The 16,457-nt window shown below is 41.7% G+C and overlaps 1 protein-coding gene across 3 annotated transcripts in view; it reads left to right on the top strand.

The window, feature by feature from the left end:
* The window catches only part of PSKH1 (protein serine kinase H1), a 48,870-nt gene that overhangs the window by 21,902 nt on the left and 10,511 nt on the right, over nucleotides 1-16,457 (top strand). For all 3 annotated transcript variants that reach the window (XM_075188815.1, XM_075188812.1, XM_075188814.1), the window contains one exon: nucleotides 7,485-8,500. In XM_075188815.1, the coding sequence (XP_075044916.1) occupies nucleotides 7,565-8,500 (936 nt within the window). In that variant the 5' untranslated portion in view covers nucleotides 7,485-7,564. The remainder of the gene's footprint in view (nucleotides 1-7,484; nucleotides 8,501-16,457) is intronic.

Below are 16,457 nucleotides of genomic sequence, written 5' to 3'. Positions count from 1 at the left end.
TAGTCAATGATCCGGATCTTAAGAAACTTCTTATCATCCAATTTCTCGAATTCAAATTATGACAGGCTCTGTCAATCGGAATCGGTTGTGTGCCTATCACAGCAGCTTGAATCTGTCTCAACTGTTTAGTAAATGATAGAATGTAGTTAAGTCACATCATTAACTTGGCTTTGACTGGTATTGCAATTCAGAGTTAAATTGGGAATTCTTCCAAACAGAATCTCATACGGTGATAAATTGAGAGGACCTCAAAGGGTTAATCTGATGGCATGTAAAACTATTGACAATACATCAGATCATAGCATACTCGTTTCCTTGAATACTTTAGACAGTTTATTTTTAATAATCTCGTATCTTTCAACTTTTCCACTATTTTGTGGATGGTACAGTACATGAAGCTGTTTTATAACTAAAATTCACACATTTGCTTAAAAACAGATCCAATAAAATGATGACCTCGATCAGAAGAAAGTACCTGTGGTATGCCATATCTACATACAAATTCTTGTACAATTTTTTTCTTAGCTGTAACATTAACGGTGGCTTTTGCAACTGCGTAACCCTCAACCCAACCAGAAAATTGATCAACACATATTAATACATATTCTAACATCCTACACTTAGGAAGTTGGATAAAATCAATTTGAATTATTTAAAACGGGCCGTCAGTTGGTGGCAGGTGATTAGGTATTGTTTTTACTGCCTTCCCTGCATTACTCTGTAGACAGATAATACATCAAGCACAGTACCTGGCAGCTATGGCTGAAAATCCAGGTGCATACCAATACATATGGACCATATTCTTCATAGCAGTCTTACCTGCATGGGTTAATCCATGACTCATTTGTGCCAATGCTGGTAAGAGTGCTCTGAGAACTACAGGCTTACCTCCCTTTCCACGCCACAGTCCATCTTTACCAATTTGACATCCTGCCATTTCCCATCGGGCCTTTCCCTGTGAAACACAACCTTTTTTCATCTCAATTAGTTCAGTTTAATCAGGTATTACAACATTTAGAATTTTAGTATTTTCAACAATCTGTGCAATGTCTTTTTCTGCTGCTCTCTTAGCAGTTAAGTTAGCTCTATGATTTCCTTTTGTTACTTCATCATGTCCTGTCATATGCGCTTGGCATTTAATAACTGCTACCTGTTTTGGTAATTGAATAGCATTCAATAATTCATTTACAATTTCATGATGAGCAGCTATTGTACCATCAGCTGTAATGACATTTCCTTGTCGCCAAATTTCAGCATAATCGTGAACCATACCAAACCCATATTTACTATCAGTGTAAATATTTACTGTTCTATTCTCTGCCAATTGACAAGCTTTAATTAATACTTTTAATTCAGCGTCTGAGCAAAATGTGGAACCGATAAGCTTTCAGAATATACAGTCACATTTTCATCCACTATTGCAAATCCTGACTGCAATGCTCCTGTATCATTTCTCTTATGACAACTGCCATCTACATATAACATCAAATCAGGATTTTGCAATGGTATTTCTTTTTAAATCTGATCGTGTTGCAGTAGTTTGCTGCATGTATACAACACAATCATGTGGTTCATGAACAAAATATTCAAAATTCTGACGTTCACTTTTGTTTGCATTCTCCTCATCTGATTCACTTAATGCCAAATTATTATCTGGTGTATTCAGATATACCTTCCCTTCCCTTTTTAATCTTATCAGATTCAATATCAGAAGTAATAAACAATTGTAGTAGAATATTTAAAACGTTACATCTGACAAGTGTAATATTTGCAGCCATTAGAAGAATCAATTCCCATTTTGTTAGTCTGGCATTTGTAACATATCTAATCATATGACATTTTAAAAGCGTTAGTACAACATGTGACACTTGAACAGTAAGTGGATTTCCCAAAACTATTAGCATATTTGTCTACCAATATAGCTGTGGCTGCAACAGCTTTAATACTATTTGGAAGCCCTCTAGCCACGGGATCAAGTTTCTTACAGTAGTATGCAACAGATCTGGGAATATCCCATGGGGCTGTGTCAAAACACCAGCTGTATGACCTGAGTATTCATGACAAAACAAAATAAGCGACAACTCATAATTTGATACATTTGGTTTTAATTTAACAGAGATTGGGCTAATCTTCATTTTCCCAGTCTCATTTAAATCTGTAGTCCACAACTGACTAGGTACATTTTCTAGCATGTCATCTACCATTTTATTTAGCCCTGGTTGTTAGCACCATACAAGCTGAATTCCATATGTGTTGTGATAAGACATATTAGCATCTATATCAAGAGCTATCTGCATGTCTATTTCTCTCAGGTATGTCTAAAAACACTCCATCCGGAGTACAATATATTGAACATCCTAATTTATGCAACAAGTCTCTACCTAACAAATTAGAAGGAGCATTTGCTGCCAATAAAAAAATGTTTATCTGTGATATGACCTAAAGTGACTTTAACTGACTCTTTCTTTTTAATTACATGATCAGCGACTCCTATAGCAATTCTGTCATTAGTTGGTAATGTAATTTCATTTTGTAATACTGATCTTGCAACTCCCATATCAATCAGAAATTCATGCTTATTACCATTAACTATCATATTCACAATGGGGTTCTTTACATTGGGTTTTTAATACTGGATACATGTATACAAGAGCTGCTTAAGACCGTTAATCAATATTATCCTGAGAGGTTATTTCAGTTTGATCTGGTCTTACCCGATTGTCTTTGTTTTTTTTTTTTAGGCTTTCTGCAATACTTGGCAAAATGCCCCCTCTCCTGGCAGTTATAACATATCACTTGTGATCTGTTACTTCTGTCAGGATTTTTAACCCTTGCATTCGTTTCAACCTTTTTAATTACCATATTATCCTCATGATGTGCAGCAATTGCGGCTAAGGCATCAATATCCTTCATAACCCAAAGATGGTCATGAATTTGCACTCTGACTTTTAAATTATTTTTCAACCCCTCCACAAAAGCACTAGTCAAAATACTTTTAAAATCCGCTTTTGCAAACACATCAGAAACACCCAAATGATTTACAACTTCTCTTCTGAATCTAGCATTATATTCTCTAACCCTTTCAATTGTACCCTGTTTAATCAAAAAAACTTTAGAACAATCTAAAAATTTAGCCATAGCAAAATTCCACTGTACATAAATTTCAACTCTTGCACTATTGTTAAGGGTTTGACAATTAGACTCATTTAACCAAAATTGCAAAGCTTGCGTTTCTTTACTTTTAAAAACACCCTTTCCTATTTCTCCTAGGACATTTATATCAAAATTTCCTTTTTCTGTAAATTCAGGACACCTTGTTAACCATTTATGCACATATTGAACAGACCTTAATCCATATTTATGGAACATAATAGCTACTGGAGAACCAGGGGGAAATTTCTTTAACCTACCATTAGGCTTTTCCAGTGTGGTTGCATATGCTTCCATGGTGCAGCTTATCTTTTTTATACTCCAGTCAGCCGCCATGGTAATAGGGCTACAATCATCATCAACATTTATCCACATAGCGCCAGCAAACTTCGCATCGCTTTACAATCACTCACTATTAATATGCACCTTCCCGTTTACTGGCTCCAACCGTTATTAGGGAATCCACACCTTATCTCGTCAGATAACTCCTGGACTTATCACACACTTGCGTTACACACGCTGCTATCTAAGGCCTTATAGTGTATTTTTATGTTTCACCGTAAGTGACTTGGGACTATGCTTTGCCTCCTTCAAACGTTAACCTGAGTGATATTTGAATTTGGCGAGTGATATTTGAATTTGGCAACTGACCTGGATTCTGGCCTCGTAAAGAAAGCCCAATCACACTCACATATATTCAATAATTCATTCCATGGCTAACAAGGTATAACAGTCTCTGAGTAATAAACAGAAAATAGAAATTCTAATTGGTACCAAATCTATGCCTATACTTCTATTCAAAAATATAAAGCATATAGACAAACAATTAAAGATACGTTTGCAATTTCACACTTACAGAGATAACTATAAATACCCTTTCAGCAAACCCAGAGAGTGGGAGACAGAAATATACAATCATAAGATAAAAATGTATTACCTTTGTGGCCACCTATTGAGTATATATTTTCCTCTCCCCTCTTCCAGAAGTGTTGGCTGATCGATAATTATAGATATTTCGGTGGGCACCTCCAAAATGTTAACGCATAAATGATTCAAAAAAAATATAAGTATTTGAAAAAGCAAAGGTTATCTTTATTCTTGCAAATTGCATATGCAATGGTCTGTATTCATCATGAAACACGACAATATCCTCTATGTAAAACACACGTTATATAGAAGTAACACCACCCCTCTTACATACGTCACTAATCACTTCACGTACTAAGGAATATACCTCATAAGGACAAAGTTGGTTATATATATGTTTACAAACTCATCACTGTACTTAAAATCTCTGGGCCTAAGCAGGTCAAAAGGCATATGTGACCTTTTACACTCTTTTCTTTATATAGCATGACAACTGTTAGCCATTCTAACATCCTATGAATAGATGGCCTATTGTAGGGTATTACATAGAAAAACAATTTAACCATTTCACAGAATACAGAATAAAATCATTTGACCAACAGATTTTATACACATCAATATTGTTTTATCCAACATATATTTGTACCATAATTTTTCTATTACAGTGATCAGGTCAGATAAAACAAGAAGAACAACTTTTAATACAAAACACTGCTGTTTTTATACACATCTGGAGACTAGTTTTAGCAAGAGGTAATCTGTCCTTCTGCCCTTTAACCAATCTGGGATGATTCATGCAGTCTACACGTGAGTCAACCCATTTGCGTTATGCAATGCACAAGCAGTTTTCCAAAGTTTTATCACCTACATTTTTAGAGAGATACATTATCACTGTGTTGTGGTCGACGTAAACTACAGTTTGGTATATTCTGAAAATCTCACCACTCATTGCATTCATGTGGCGCAAGTATTTTCCCATATCTGGAAACCTGAACTTGAAATAAGCTATGAACAAAAGCTACTTTTACTGGGCACATTCATTTATTTTCTCTGGGCATGCTGGTTCTCTCAAAACCCTGGCCCCCACTTCTAGGAGCTACTGACGGCTAACTCTTCAGCAAGGTGTGAGTGATTTTATTTTTGCATGCTCAATTAGTGGCCAGCACAAAGTTCCTTGACAAGCTCCTGTGAAGCCCATGCATTCTCAGCCTATTTCTACAAGACCATGTTCACACATTGCCATTGATTTTATTACTGATCTTCTTCCAAGCAAGAATGTTTAAGTAGAGGTAGACTGTTTTTTTCTAAAATGGTTAATTTCATTCCATTAACTAGTCAGCCCCCTGCTCTTACCCTTGTCACACTATGCATTAAAGAAATATTGTGCTTGCATGGATATCTGTTGCAATCTATGGTTGGATACAATTTCTTACAATTATAAGTTATTTCCAAATTCTGGCTATCATTATGTAAACTTTTGAACATCCGCCTTAATTAATTTCCCCTAGTGAAAATAAATCATAGGAATGCTGAGTTGTTCCTATGATTGAAATTGAAGACAGTTTGATTATTCATTCAGAATCTACCACTGAAAGTACCTATGATTAAGCTTCATACGAGGCACATTGGGTCATTTGAAATTCTTTTAAGTAACCATCCCATTGGCTTTCATATTAATATTGGCATCTTCTCTCCGCATTCCCAATGCTTTTCATATTTAGTCAATGCTTTTAGTATTAATTATTTCTCTTCAGCATCTGGTATCTTTTTGTTTTTTCTGTTTTGCACAATAATTGTGACTGACTTTGTCATATTAAACTCCATGTAATATCCTGTCTGTGTACTTCAAAAATTCATATGTAGAATAGTCTTGATGCTATAGTGCTACGTTTAGGCAGAGAATTGTTTTGGTTTACAGTAACTCTGATTAAATTTGTATTTTGGGATAGGTCATTGAGTAACTGAAGATTTCGTCAGAGTGTTGACTCTAGACTGAAATCTTAGTTGTGATAGTATGTATATTTATAACATGTTATTTGTGACTGGTTCTATGAACCTCACTATAGTTTTTTATTAAATCTGGTTTATTGCATGAGCTATTTTTCCCAATACCACAAGACTATCCAGTACCTTGCCTACTAGTACAGAGGATACCTGGTAATATTTAGCTCTTTTGCGTTACTAGCTGACTGGTTTTCCCGAAAGCAGCCTTGTGTGTCAACATGGCAACAGGGTCCCCTAAGTGTGTATGAAATCACCTAGGCCATGGCTGTCCAACCCGCGGCCTGCGGGCCGCATGAGGCCCAGCATGCCTGTAAATGTGGCCCAGCAGGAGTTTTGGTTGTGGCAAGGGGGCAGTGCTGAAAAAAATATCCAGCAAGAAGAAAAAAAAAAAAAAAAAGAAAATACTTACCTTGCGGTCACGTCAGCTGGCGCTCCGGCTCCCTCCCTGGTCTCCTCCTCCGTGTGGCGCTCGCAGTGAATGTCGGGGGTGACGTCATCACACCCGACATCCATTGCGTAGCGCAGCACAGAGGAGTCACCCGTGCGAATTATCAGCAGCAGTGAAAGATTATCCAGTATCTTATTGTTGTTACTCTGAATTTGGACTTTCTGCACCATGCAATTATGAACTAGCTGTGTTCTCTGTATGTATCTAATATAAATATTAAGAGATAATTGTATTTTTAATATTTTAAACCATTTTAAATGTGCAGTGCTGAGTAGGGTGAAAATATCACCCACTGTTACCCTCATCGGAGGCTGCTCCATGAGCCATTTTTCCCGCCACCCTATCATTAAATCTCTGTAGATTTCTATTAGTCCTCCTGATGCTACCTATATCGGTGACCATTTCAAACTGGTCAATAATTCCCCAAACCCCACTAAGGGGCAGATGCAGGTAAGTTAATTTGTAGCTGGTAATGGGACTACTGCTTTAATCATGATTCTGCAACAGGTTTCCTAACTCTTACTAACTTCATTTCCAAGTAAGTTTAATATGTTAACTATGTTTTCTATGGTTTTTTCGATGATCAGCTATCGTTAGTGTTAGTGTATTTTATGTGTGGCCCAAACCAACTCGATGTCTTCCAATGTGGCCCAGGGAAGCTAAAAGGTTGGACACCCCTGACCTAGGCAGTTAGTGAGGAATGTGAGGGGACTTTTTTTTGTCACTCACAGGATTATCGTACTTTTACATGAACAAATATCAGTTGATCACTGTACCAAACCTGGCATACATCCTTTTTATAAAAGGAGCTATAGTCACCGTGCCTTGGTAGCGCTGCCACAATCTTCAGCACCTTTGCCAGAGAGGTAGGGACCAAGTCTGATGAGCGCCTCCTTTTGAAATCTCTGTGCAGATATGAATATAGTGCTGTGTTGTTACTACCTTACGTAAACATATTTTATTTTTGTATTTTGCACACATCTTTTATATTTTAGCTATGTTGTTTGTTTTCAAGGTCCAGCTGAAGGACGTCCAAACCTATCGGTGTATTGATTTCTGGAAACACAATGCCACATGGAAGACTGAGTGTTTCCCATGATGGGCTGTGGGACAAGCAAAGTTCTCCCCGAGCCTTCAAAGAACATTCAATTGGATCTGGTAAAAAAGGTGGAACCATACCTAGCCTCAAAAGATGACCAGTTTAAACACTTTATTACAGACCATGGCAGAATAAACACAAAAGGGGGTTCCCCAACGCCCCCCTACTCCAATGGCTACCCGCACAGTCATATAGAAACTGCTGCTCCCCGGAGACATAAAGTAGCTAAGTACAGAGCTAAGTTTGATCCACGAGTGACTGCAAAATACGATATTAAGGCTCTTATTGGTAGAGGAAGCTTCAGCCGTGTTGTAAGAGTGGAACACAAGGCCTCCAAGCAGCCATATGCTATTAAAATGATTGAAACTAAATATAGAGAGGGCAGGGAGGTATGCGAGTCAGAACTTAGTGTTCTGAGGCGAGTTCGACATACCAATATAATCCAGCTCATTGAAGTATTTGAGACACAGGAGAGGGTGTATATGGTAATGGAGTTAGCAACTGGTGGAGAACTTTTTGACCGAATAATTGCTAAGGGCTCCTTCACTGAGAGAGATGCCACCCATATGTTACAGATGGTTTTGGAGGGGGTGAAATATTTGCACACTCTTGGCATCACACATAGAGACTTAAAGCCTGAAAATCTTCTGTATTACCACCCAGGGACAGACTCCAAAATAATGATTACAGACTTTGGTCTCGCAAGTGCTAGAAAAAAAGGAGATGACTGTCTAATGAAGACCACCTGTGGAACACCAGAGTATATTGCACCTGAAATTCTTGTAAGGAAGCCCTATACCAACTCTGTAGACATGTGGGCACTAGGAGTCATATCTTATATTCTTCTGAGTGGGACTATGCCATTTGAAGATGATAACCGAACACGTCTGTATCGTCAAATTTTAAAGGGAAAATACAGCTATTCTGGAGAGGCAAGTGGTTCTTTTTATGTGATACTCATACTGCATTACGCAATTTACATTTAAAAATCTTAAAACTAATCATTAGTGTTTGGTGGTGCTCAATGATATAAAAAAATGGAAGTTAAACTTATCTGCTATAGGATGTTTGCTGGTTCCTTTGTGTCTAGTGCAAACTCCCATCTCGCCTGCTGTGTTGTAATCTTTAACTAGAATGTTCCACTGTGTCTGCTTCAAACCGGTCGGCTCTGTACTGTAACTACTCACCAGGTCATGCATGTGACACCTGCTCAGCCTGGCAAATTATTTCTAAAATAGTCTTTTATATAAATTACTCAATGTCACAATTTTATTTTTCTTTAACCTTTTATATGAAATAACCTTTGCTCTCCTTGATAATAAATAAAAAATAAATATTATTTAAACCAAAGCAGCATATACACCGACAAATTTGGGATTTGTCTGAGCAATCAGATTTGTAGTCCATTGTGTCCACAAATTAAGCTGGCCAAATTGGATGTATCTGGATGCGCAACCCTCAGGCTTTGGGACCGGATCATTGCACAGTCTCTAATATTGATCAGGATTGCATTTAATTTTGCGCCCACGTGTGAAATTCCAGCATGCCTGGGCAGCTTGATTTATGCCCTATATAATTATGTAGTGTGCAATAGTTTTTATCACATGCCTTTTTAGATAAACGTAGTTTGTTTTATTAAAGGGGAATATACTACTGCTGCTACTACTACTGAATTTCTAAGTACCTATTCATTGCTACTAGCTTGATATTTAACAATAAAATGCTTAACCCTCTGAACCAGTGCACTAATTTCTGGAAATATTATATGTTGCCATTAATGTACTCGTTGATGATCTAATTGGCTATAGGTTGTTCCCATCAAAGCTATGCACACAGGTACATGCGAGGTATGAAGAATGAGTACAACAGGTGCTCAGACTCTAGCCAATCAGACCTGATAAACATTTTTTATCTAACATCTAGCATCAACCACAAAAACAGATATGTCCTTTCATGTGTTTTAAACTGCTGCAATATCCAAGCATAATGAGTGGATATATGCCGGCGTACTGTGGCAGATATATAGTATCTGTAGGATCACTACACAAGCCACTGTTACAAGTCTGTATCATCCATTCATTTAGACTCCATTACAGTATTTTCCTCACCTGGTACTTCCTTAACTTGAACATTCTAAGCTGGTATTTGTTTTAATCATTTGATTTTTGTTTTGAGTTTTATTTAAATTTTCAAATACAGTATACAAAGTGAAACACCACTTTTAAAGACCAGGATAATAGATTTTGTACAAAATAAACAAACCGAAGACACTAAGCGAGCTTAGCTAGTTTAAACAATGCCATAAATTGAACATGAATCGCTTGAGATATCTGTAGTGGTAAAAACAAAGAGAAAACATCCTTAACCGAATAGAAGGAAAAGGAAGGGTACAATAATGTATGAAGGGAAAGGTGGAAGGTGGGGAAGAGTGTAATTGAGACCAAATGCGGGACTGCAGACGGCCAAAGGGCTAACAAAGGGGAAGAAAAATATGGTTATGCAACGACAAAGCAGATAAGTCGTCTGAGATAGGACTCTTATAAATTTTCTCCATAGATGCTAAATACCATATCGTATTAAGAAGCTGTTGCCTGAAGGAGTGGTCTGAACACTTCCACTGTTTAGCAACTAAGCATCTGGCTGCATTGAGCATTTGTTTGGAGAGTCTGTCAGAGTGTTTATCCAGCCCCTCCAATGGGGTGCCAGTAAGGAGGGCATTTGAAAATCGTAACTTTAGTAATGTCAGTAATAATTGAGTGATTTTTGACAGGATCACCAGATGTAGAGAAAAGATTCCACCCTGTCGCTACCTCTCCAGCATTGCTCAGAATTGGTACAATGAATCCATTTCAATCCTGTTGGAATCAGGTACCCACTAAAGTATGCTTTATAAGCGTTCTCTTTGATAAGGGAAGAGATTGAGACTTTAGAAACACTTTCCCTCACTATAGTCCAGGTGTCCTCTTCCAGTGGCCTACCCAGATTGCTTTACTAATTATGTTCATATTTAGGGGTATCAGATTGTTTAGCGGTAACAAATAGGGTGAAGAGAATGGAAATAATGCCTTTTGAGAAAGGATTATGTACGCAGAGAGACTCGAGCATAGTCAGGTATAGTCATGTCAGGTTTAGTGAGGGAGTCGACAAAATGTTTCACTTGTAGGTATGCAAATGAGCTGGTAGGCGGAAAACCTTATTTTCCTGTAGGATAGTCAGTGTAATGCAGCGTCCAGAATCAGTGACATCCCCCTACCATTGTGATACCCCTCTAACGCTAGATAAGGAATCAAGAGAGATGTTGACCTGGAGAGAAGTCAGGGTTGTTCCAGAGGGGCATGATGGGGGAGAAAGCTGAGGGAGTCTGAAATGAAACTTGGTGAACCCAAATATGCCCAGTAAAGGTAGTGAATGGGTGCAGCTTTATCAGGAAGGCCTACCACCTGTTAGAGTATCCAGTGCAGATACCAAAGAGGGCATTTTACAGAAGTAGGTTTCGCTGGGGAGCATCAAGTGTGTTAAACCTCAGCACTAAAGGGCACTGTGGTGCTGGTTAATAACTGCATGGTCCAGTAAGGGCTAAGTCCCTGCACTGGGAGTATAAATGTATTTTAATATATTTATTTCTAATGAAATAACCTTGTGTGTGTGTGTATAGGAAATTTAATTATTTCTCAGGCATATGCCAGGGGAGGAAATGTGTATTCTTTGGCTGTCTGGAGACAGGTGGACTCATGTTAATTAGACCTATTTGTAGTGACCAATATGTCTATTTAGCCTATATACACAACAGGAGGCCGCTGCCTTTCTGTCTGGGGTGCATCTCGGATCCTGTTCAAATAATACAAGCAGAACGTTAGGATAGAACTGTGTAAATATTGTTAATTTTGCATTGCATGTAAATCCATGTTTGGGGGAACATACTGCATCCTGATACTAAAAATAACTGATGTGTTGGAGCCAGCTAGGTTCAGGGGGCGATGTTACCCCCTGCTGAGATGTTTCAGAATGTGTATAAAATGCAAGCTGTTTGACCATGTAATGTATCATTATTGTTCCATCTGACTTTCTGATCACTGGTACTTCAACCAGTGTAAACTGTTCTTGTCAGGCCACTTGAGCTAAATAAACTTTACTTGCTTCAAGACCTGCTTCACAACTACCTCCCTGTTGTAATTTCCTGTGACCTACAGATTAGACCCAACTCTAATTAGTTTCCGACTGTTCTGAGGTTTGGACCTAGCTTTCCAGTACCAACGCTTTGCCGCTGCCTGCAGCTCTGGCCAGTGTGATAGACCAGGGGGGATCTATCCACAGCAACCCTGATCTATAGTAAGAGGTCAGGGGTGCCAGCCCAGGTGCGCCAGCAAGGGGGTACAGTAGCAGCGACAGTTACCCAGAAGGAGCGCGGTTCTGGATGCCATGAAGGAGTTCAGTGGTGGAAGCAGCTTAAGCCCCTCCTACTGCAGTTAGAGGGCGTAACTGGGATAAAGAAAGGGAATGGTGGCAAAGTAAGCCCAGCCAGTTCCCAGCAACAACAGACAGAGTGGCATAGGCGATCTCTCCTGGTACAGATTTCTGGTGCCAAGCAGTGGGATAACCAGAGATGGCTTTTCGTGCACCAGTCAGGAGAGCCAAATTATTCAGGAGACGACTAACTGCAGCCAGGGGAACGCACAGGGTGTCTGATTACGCAAACGTGTCCAGGGCTGACCTTGGGATTCTGTGCAGTGGCAAGGGCAGTGACATCAGCCATTCACCAAACAGGGAGGAGATGAGAGAGAGAGGCTAAGGGAATGGCACCTACAGTATGGTACCCAAGCGGAGGAAACTGATGGTGGCAGTGCCCAAGTCAGCGGCCCAGTTGACTGGGAGCTAGGTGAACCAGACCCCAGGCAGCAGCAACCTCTTCTCAACAGGTACCTGCAGAACCAGCTCTCCCCTATGATGAGCGCAGGGCCGCCGAGCTAAACATCCAGCTGGCGGCCTTACTACGCCCGGCATTACTTAAGGACGGCGCAGTGGAGTGACCTCGAAGGACTGTGCGCACTATTATATAGTGAAAGGGGCACTCCTTTAACAGTACACTATTACCCCAAAGACCTATCGTCTGAGATTTCGGGACCTTATCAAGAACCTCTATGCCACCCAAGAGGCGTTTGCCAACCTACTGCGGGAGTCTGCCAGGAGTGTGGGTGCGCGGAGCAGGTGCCCAGTCCGTGGAGGAAGTAATAGACCTGATGTGCCGAGCTCAGTATGTGGCAGTGAGATAACACTAGTGTTGCCACACTGGTGTTGGCTGTTAACCTGGCGCTTCTGCCAAATGATTGTACAATAAGGGGGACACCCCTCTTCTACTCACCCCCAAAAGCAAGTGCCTAACTCTTCGGGTACCCCTCGCCATCCACCGCCCCGCCCTGTCCTTGGGAGTTATCAGAGACCATTGGAGCCCAGGCTATAGAGGAAGTGCTACAGCTGCGGGAAGTTCGGTCCCCTCTGGATAGACTGTCCCACAGCCCCAGCACCCGAGACTTGAGCCCCTAATTCGAGTCCTGGGGCCCAGCTTACTTGCTTAACTGGCGAAGGTGAGCCAGTAGAGACCGTTTCCATCCTTGCCAGCCCAACAGAGTGTGGCGTGACTAAAGGTGACTTGGAGGGAATAGTCACCTGTTTGTCCAAAAGACCCCCAAAAACATGTGGAGAAACCTGCAGCTGGTCCAAGTGGGAGAAGCACTGAGAGATTTAGGGGCCTCTATAACTGTAGTGAGCCCTCATCTTATTGATCCTGTTGTAGTATTACAGGGTCGTACTGCCAAGTTACTGTGGCAGATGGACTGGAGAAGGAAGTGCCTGTCGCAAGGGTGTATCTGGACTCTGGAAATGGCCAATGATGTTGGGGGTGGAATTGTGACAGCATTTCTCAACTCCATTACCTGTAGCCAATCTGCCCGACTACAGTCTTCACTTGCACAACCGAGCCCAGAGGAAAAGCTGCTATTTCTTTGCCTTTGGAAAGACTACGTCCCCTTGCAACGCAGAGTATGTTGTCCCTTGCCATCCTGATCTTGTAGGGGTGCCTAGTGCTGTTCCTGTCCCTAGCAGTATGCCAGATCCAGCGGTGAATATAGCTAACCACAATGACCTCCCTTTGACTGACCCCATTTTGACTGACCCTGGTCATCCCAACATAGACCCCCGTGCAGCATATCCTGACTTAGACAATAGTGAAGGGAAGAGTTCAGGGCAGCTCAGCTCTCTGATCCCTCACTGGAAGGCATGAGGTGCCAGGCTGGCGGCAGCCTTTCAGCGATGGAGGTGGGGAGTGTGACCTGTTGTAAAGGGTTGTTGTACCCTGTAGCTAGGAAGGTAGATGGGGATAGACCAGTCCAGGAACAAGTTCAACTGGTGGTACCACGGGGCTTTTGCGCGCAGCTAATATCAGTTTCCCATGAAATCCCTGAACACTGAAGCGCCCGATACAGAACTTTTTCTGGCCTGGAATGTCGGATGATGTCAAGGCCTACTGTTAGTCCTGAGATGTGTGTCAGTGTCTTGGGCGCCCCAGTGCTTGTCCTCCACTCAGGTCCTTGCCAATAATTACCTTTTCAGCGAGTTGCTGTGAACATAGTAGGTCCAGTAGATTGGGGAAGAGGTACATCCTCATCGTGGTGGACTACGCTACCCGGTATTCAGAGGCTGTAGCTCTGTCCTCCATAACTGCGGAAAAGGTAGGAGACGGTCTGCTAGGAGTATTTTAGCAGAGTAGGGTTCCCTAGTGAGATCCTAACTTATCAAGGGACACGGTTCATGACTGAACTGGTTCAGTGTCTCTGGGCAAAGTGTGGAGTGTGTCAACGGCATACTGCTCCCTATCATCCCCAGACTAACGGACTGTGCGAGCGGTACAATGGCACTCTGAAGCACATGCTACGGGCATTTGTAGCTTCGGAGGGGGGACTGGGAATGCTAGCTGCTGCACATCCTGTTTGATTATCGGGAGGTGCCGCAGGATTCTAACTGTTTTTCCCCCTTTGAACTACTATATGGCCGCAGAGTCCGTGGACCTCTTGACCTGTTCTGGGAGTCTTGGAAATGGGAGCTACCCACCCAGGATGTCTCTGGTGGAGTATGTGTTGAAGCTCTGAGATCGGTTAGAGAATCTCATGGGACTCGCGCAGGCTAACCTAGCGGAAGCGCAAGCAAAACCGAAAACTTTGTATGATCAAGGTGCGTGTCCCAGAGTGTTTGAGGTAGGGCAGAATGTCCTTGTTCTAATGCCCATGCGCCAGAACTAGCACCAGGCTGCCTGGGCTGGACCGTACATGGTTTCAAAATGCATGAGTGACATCGCTTATGTGGTGTCCTATTATAGCGACGGTAGGCGTCCGCTGACCTACCTCGTAAATATGTTGAAGGCATATCACTAGCGTGTGGAGTCGGTAGCAGCTGTTTGCTGCTTATGGACTGAAGAACCAGGAAGGGAACCACTACCTGACCTTGCGGATGCCAGAGGTGAAGGTGGTGTAGAATAAGGGGGCTGGGATGAGCAGTTGAGTGCCCGCAGGAGGAAGCAGCTTGAGACAGTGCTGTGGCCCTTTGCGACTCAGTAGGAAGCTGGGTCGGACATCTTTGGTGGTGCCCCATGTGGACACTGGTGAGCATAGACCAGTTAGCCCACTTATCGGGTCTTGCCATAGGCCAAGGAAAGTATATGCAAGGAGGTACAGGAAATGATTCAGCTAGGGGTTATCCATCATAATCATCGTCATCATCACCATTTATTTTTATAGCTCCACTAATTCCGCAGCGCTATACAGTGAACTCCCTCATGTCAATCCCTGCCCTATTGGGGCTTACAGTCTAAATTCTGTAACAGCCATTGCATAGTCTGTGGGCGTCCTCCGTTGTGTTGGTTCCCAAGGAGGACAAGACAACGCGGTTTTGCGTAGAATACCGCCGCTTGAACGAGGTGACAGTGTCTGATGCCCATTCTCTGCCCCGAATTGACGCTCTGTTAGACAAGTTAGCTGGAGAAAAGTATATTTCCACCTTTGACTTGTGCAAGGGGTATTGGCAGATACTGCTGACCCCCAATGCTCAGGAACCGTCGGCTTTCATCACCCCGTTTAGCCTGTTCAAATTTAAGTCCATCCCATTTGGGGTGAAGAACGCGCCAGCCACCTATTCAGCTTTTGGTTGATTACCTGCTGGAAGGGTGTAGAGGCTTTGCTCAGGCTTACTTGGATGACATTGCCATTTTCAGTAAATCCTGGGAGGATCATCTGAAACATGTAGGGCAAGTGTTAGAGAATATTCAGTGGGCAGGTGTGACCATCAGAGCAGACGAGTGTCAAATGGGGATGTCAGAGGTGCAGTATCTGGGTCATCATGTGGGGAAGGTAGGGTTAAGCCAGAACCAGCTAAGGTAGAAGAAATCAGAGACTGGCCCCGCCCCACAACCAAGTACTGGCCTTCTTAGGGATTTCGGGGTACTAGAGATGTTTCGTCCCAGACTTTAGTACTCTAGTGAAGCCCCTGACAGATCTCACTAAGAAGAAACTCCCCAAATTAGTTGGCTGGACACCTGTTTGTGAGCTGACATTTCAGACATTTAAGGAATCCCTGGTTCGTGCTCCAGTACTGTTGGCGCCCAATTATGACAAGGACTTTTGTGCAAACTGACGCGTCACGTTATGGACTGGGAGCAGTACTTAGCCAGGTGGTAAGAGGAGAAGGAAAGGAAAGAAGATGGGTTAAAGAGACGCACTGAGCACTCCATTGGGAAATTATATTAGAGCAGCTAGGGATAAATCATTATAAAACTTAACTTTTATTGTATTAAACTCTAAAAAACAGCGAAATATCCAATAAAATAAATAAGTGAAATTGTGA

The sequence above is a fragment of the Mixophyes fleayi genome, chromosome 10 (genome assembly GCF_038048845.1).
Source record: "Mixophyes fleayi isolate aMixFle1 chromosome 10, aMixFle1.hap1, whole genome shotgun sequence".
Classification (NCBI taxonomy): Eukaryota; Metazoa; Chordata; class Amphibia; order Anura; family Limnodynastidae; genus Mixophyes; species Mixophyes fleayi.
The sequence above is the reverse complement of the archived record's forward strand: the minus strand, read 5'-3'. Positions and strand labels throughout refer to the sequence as shown.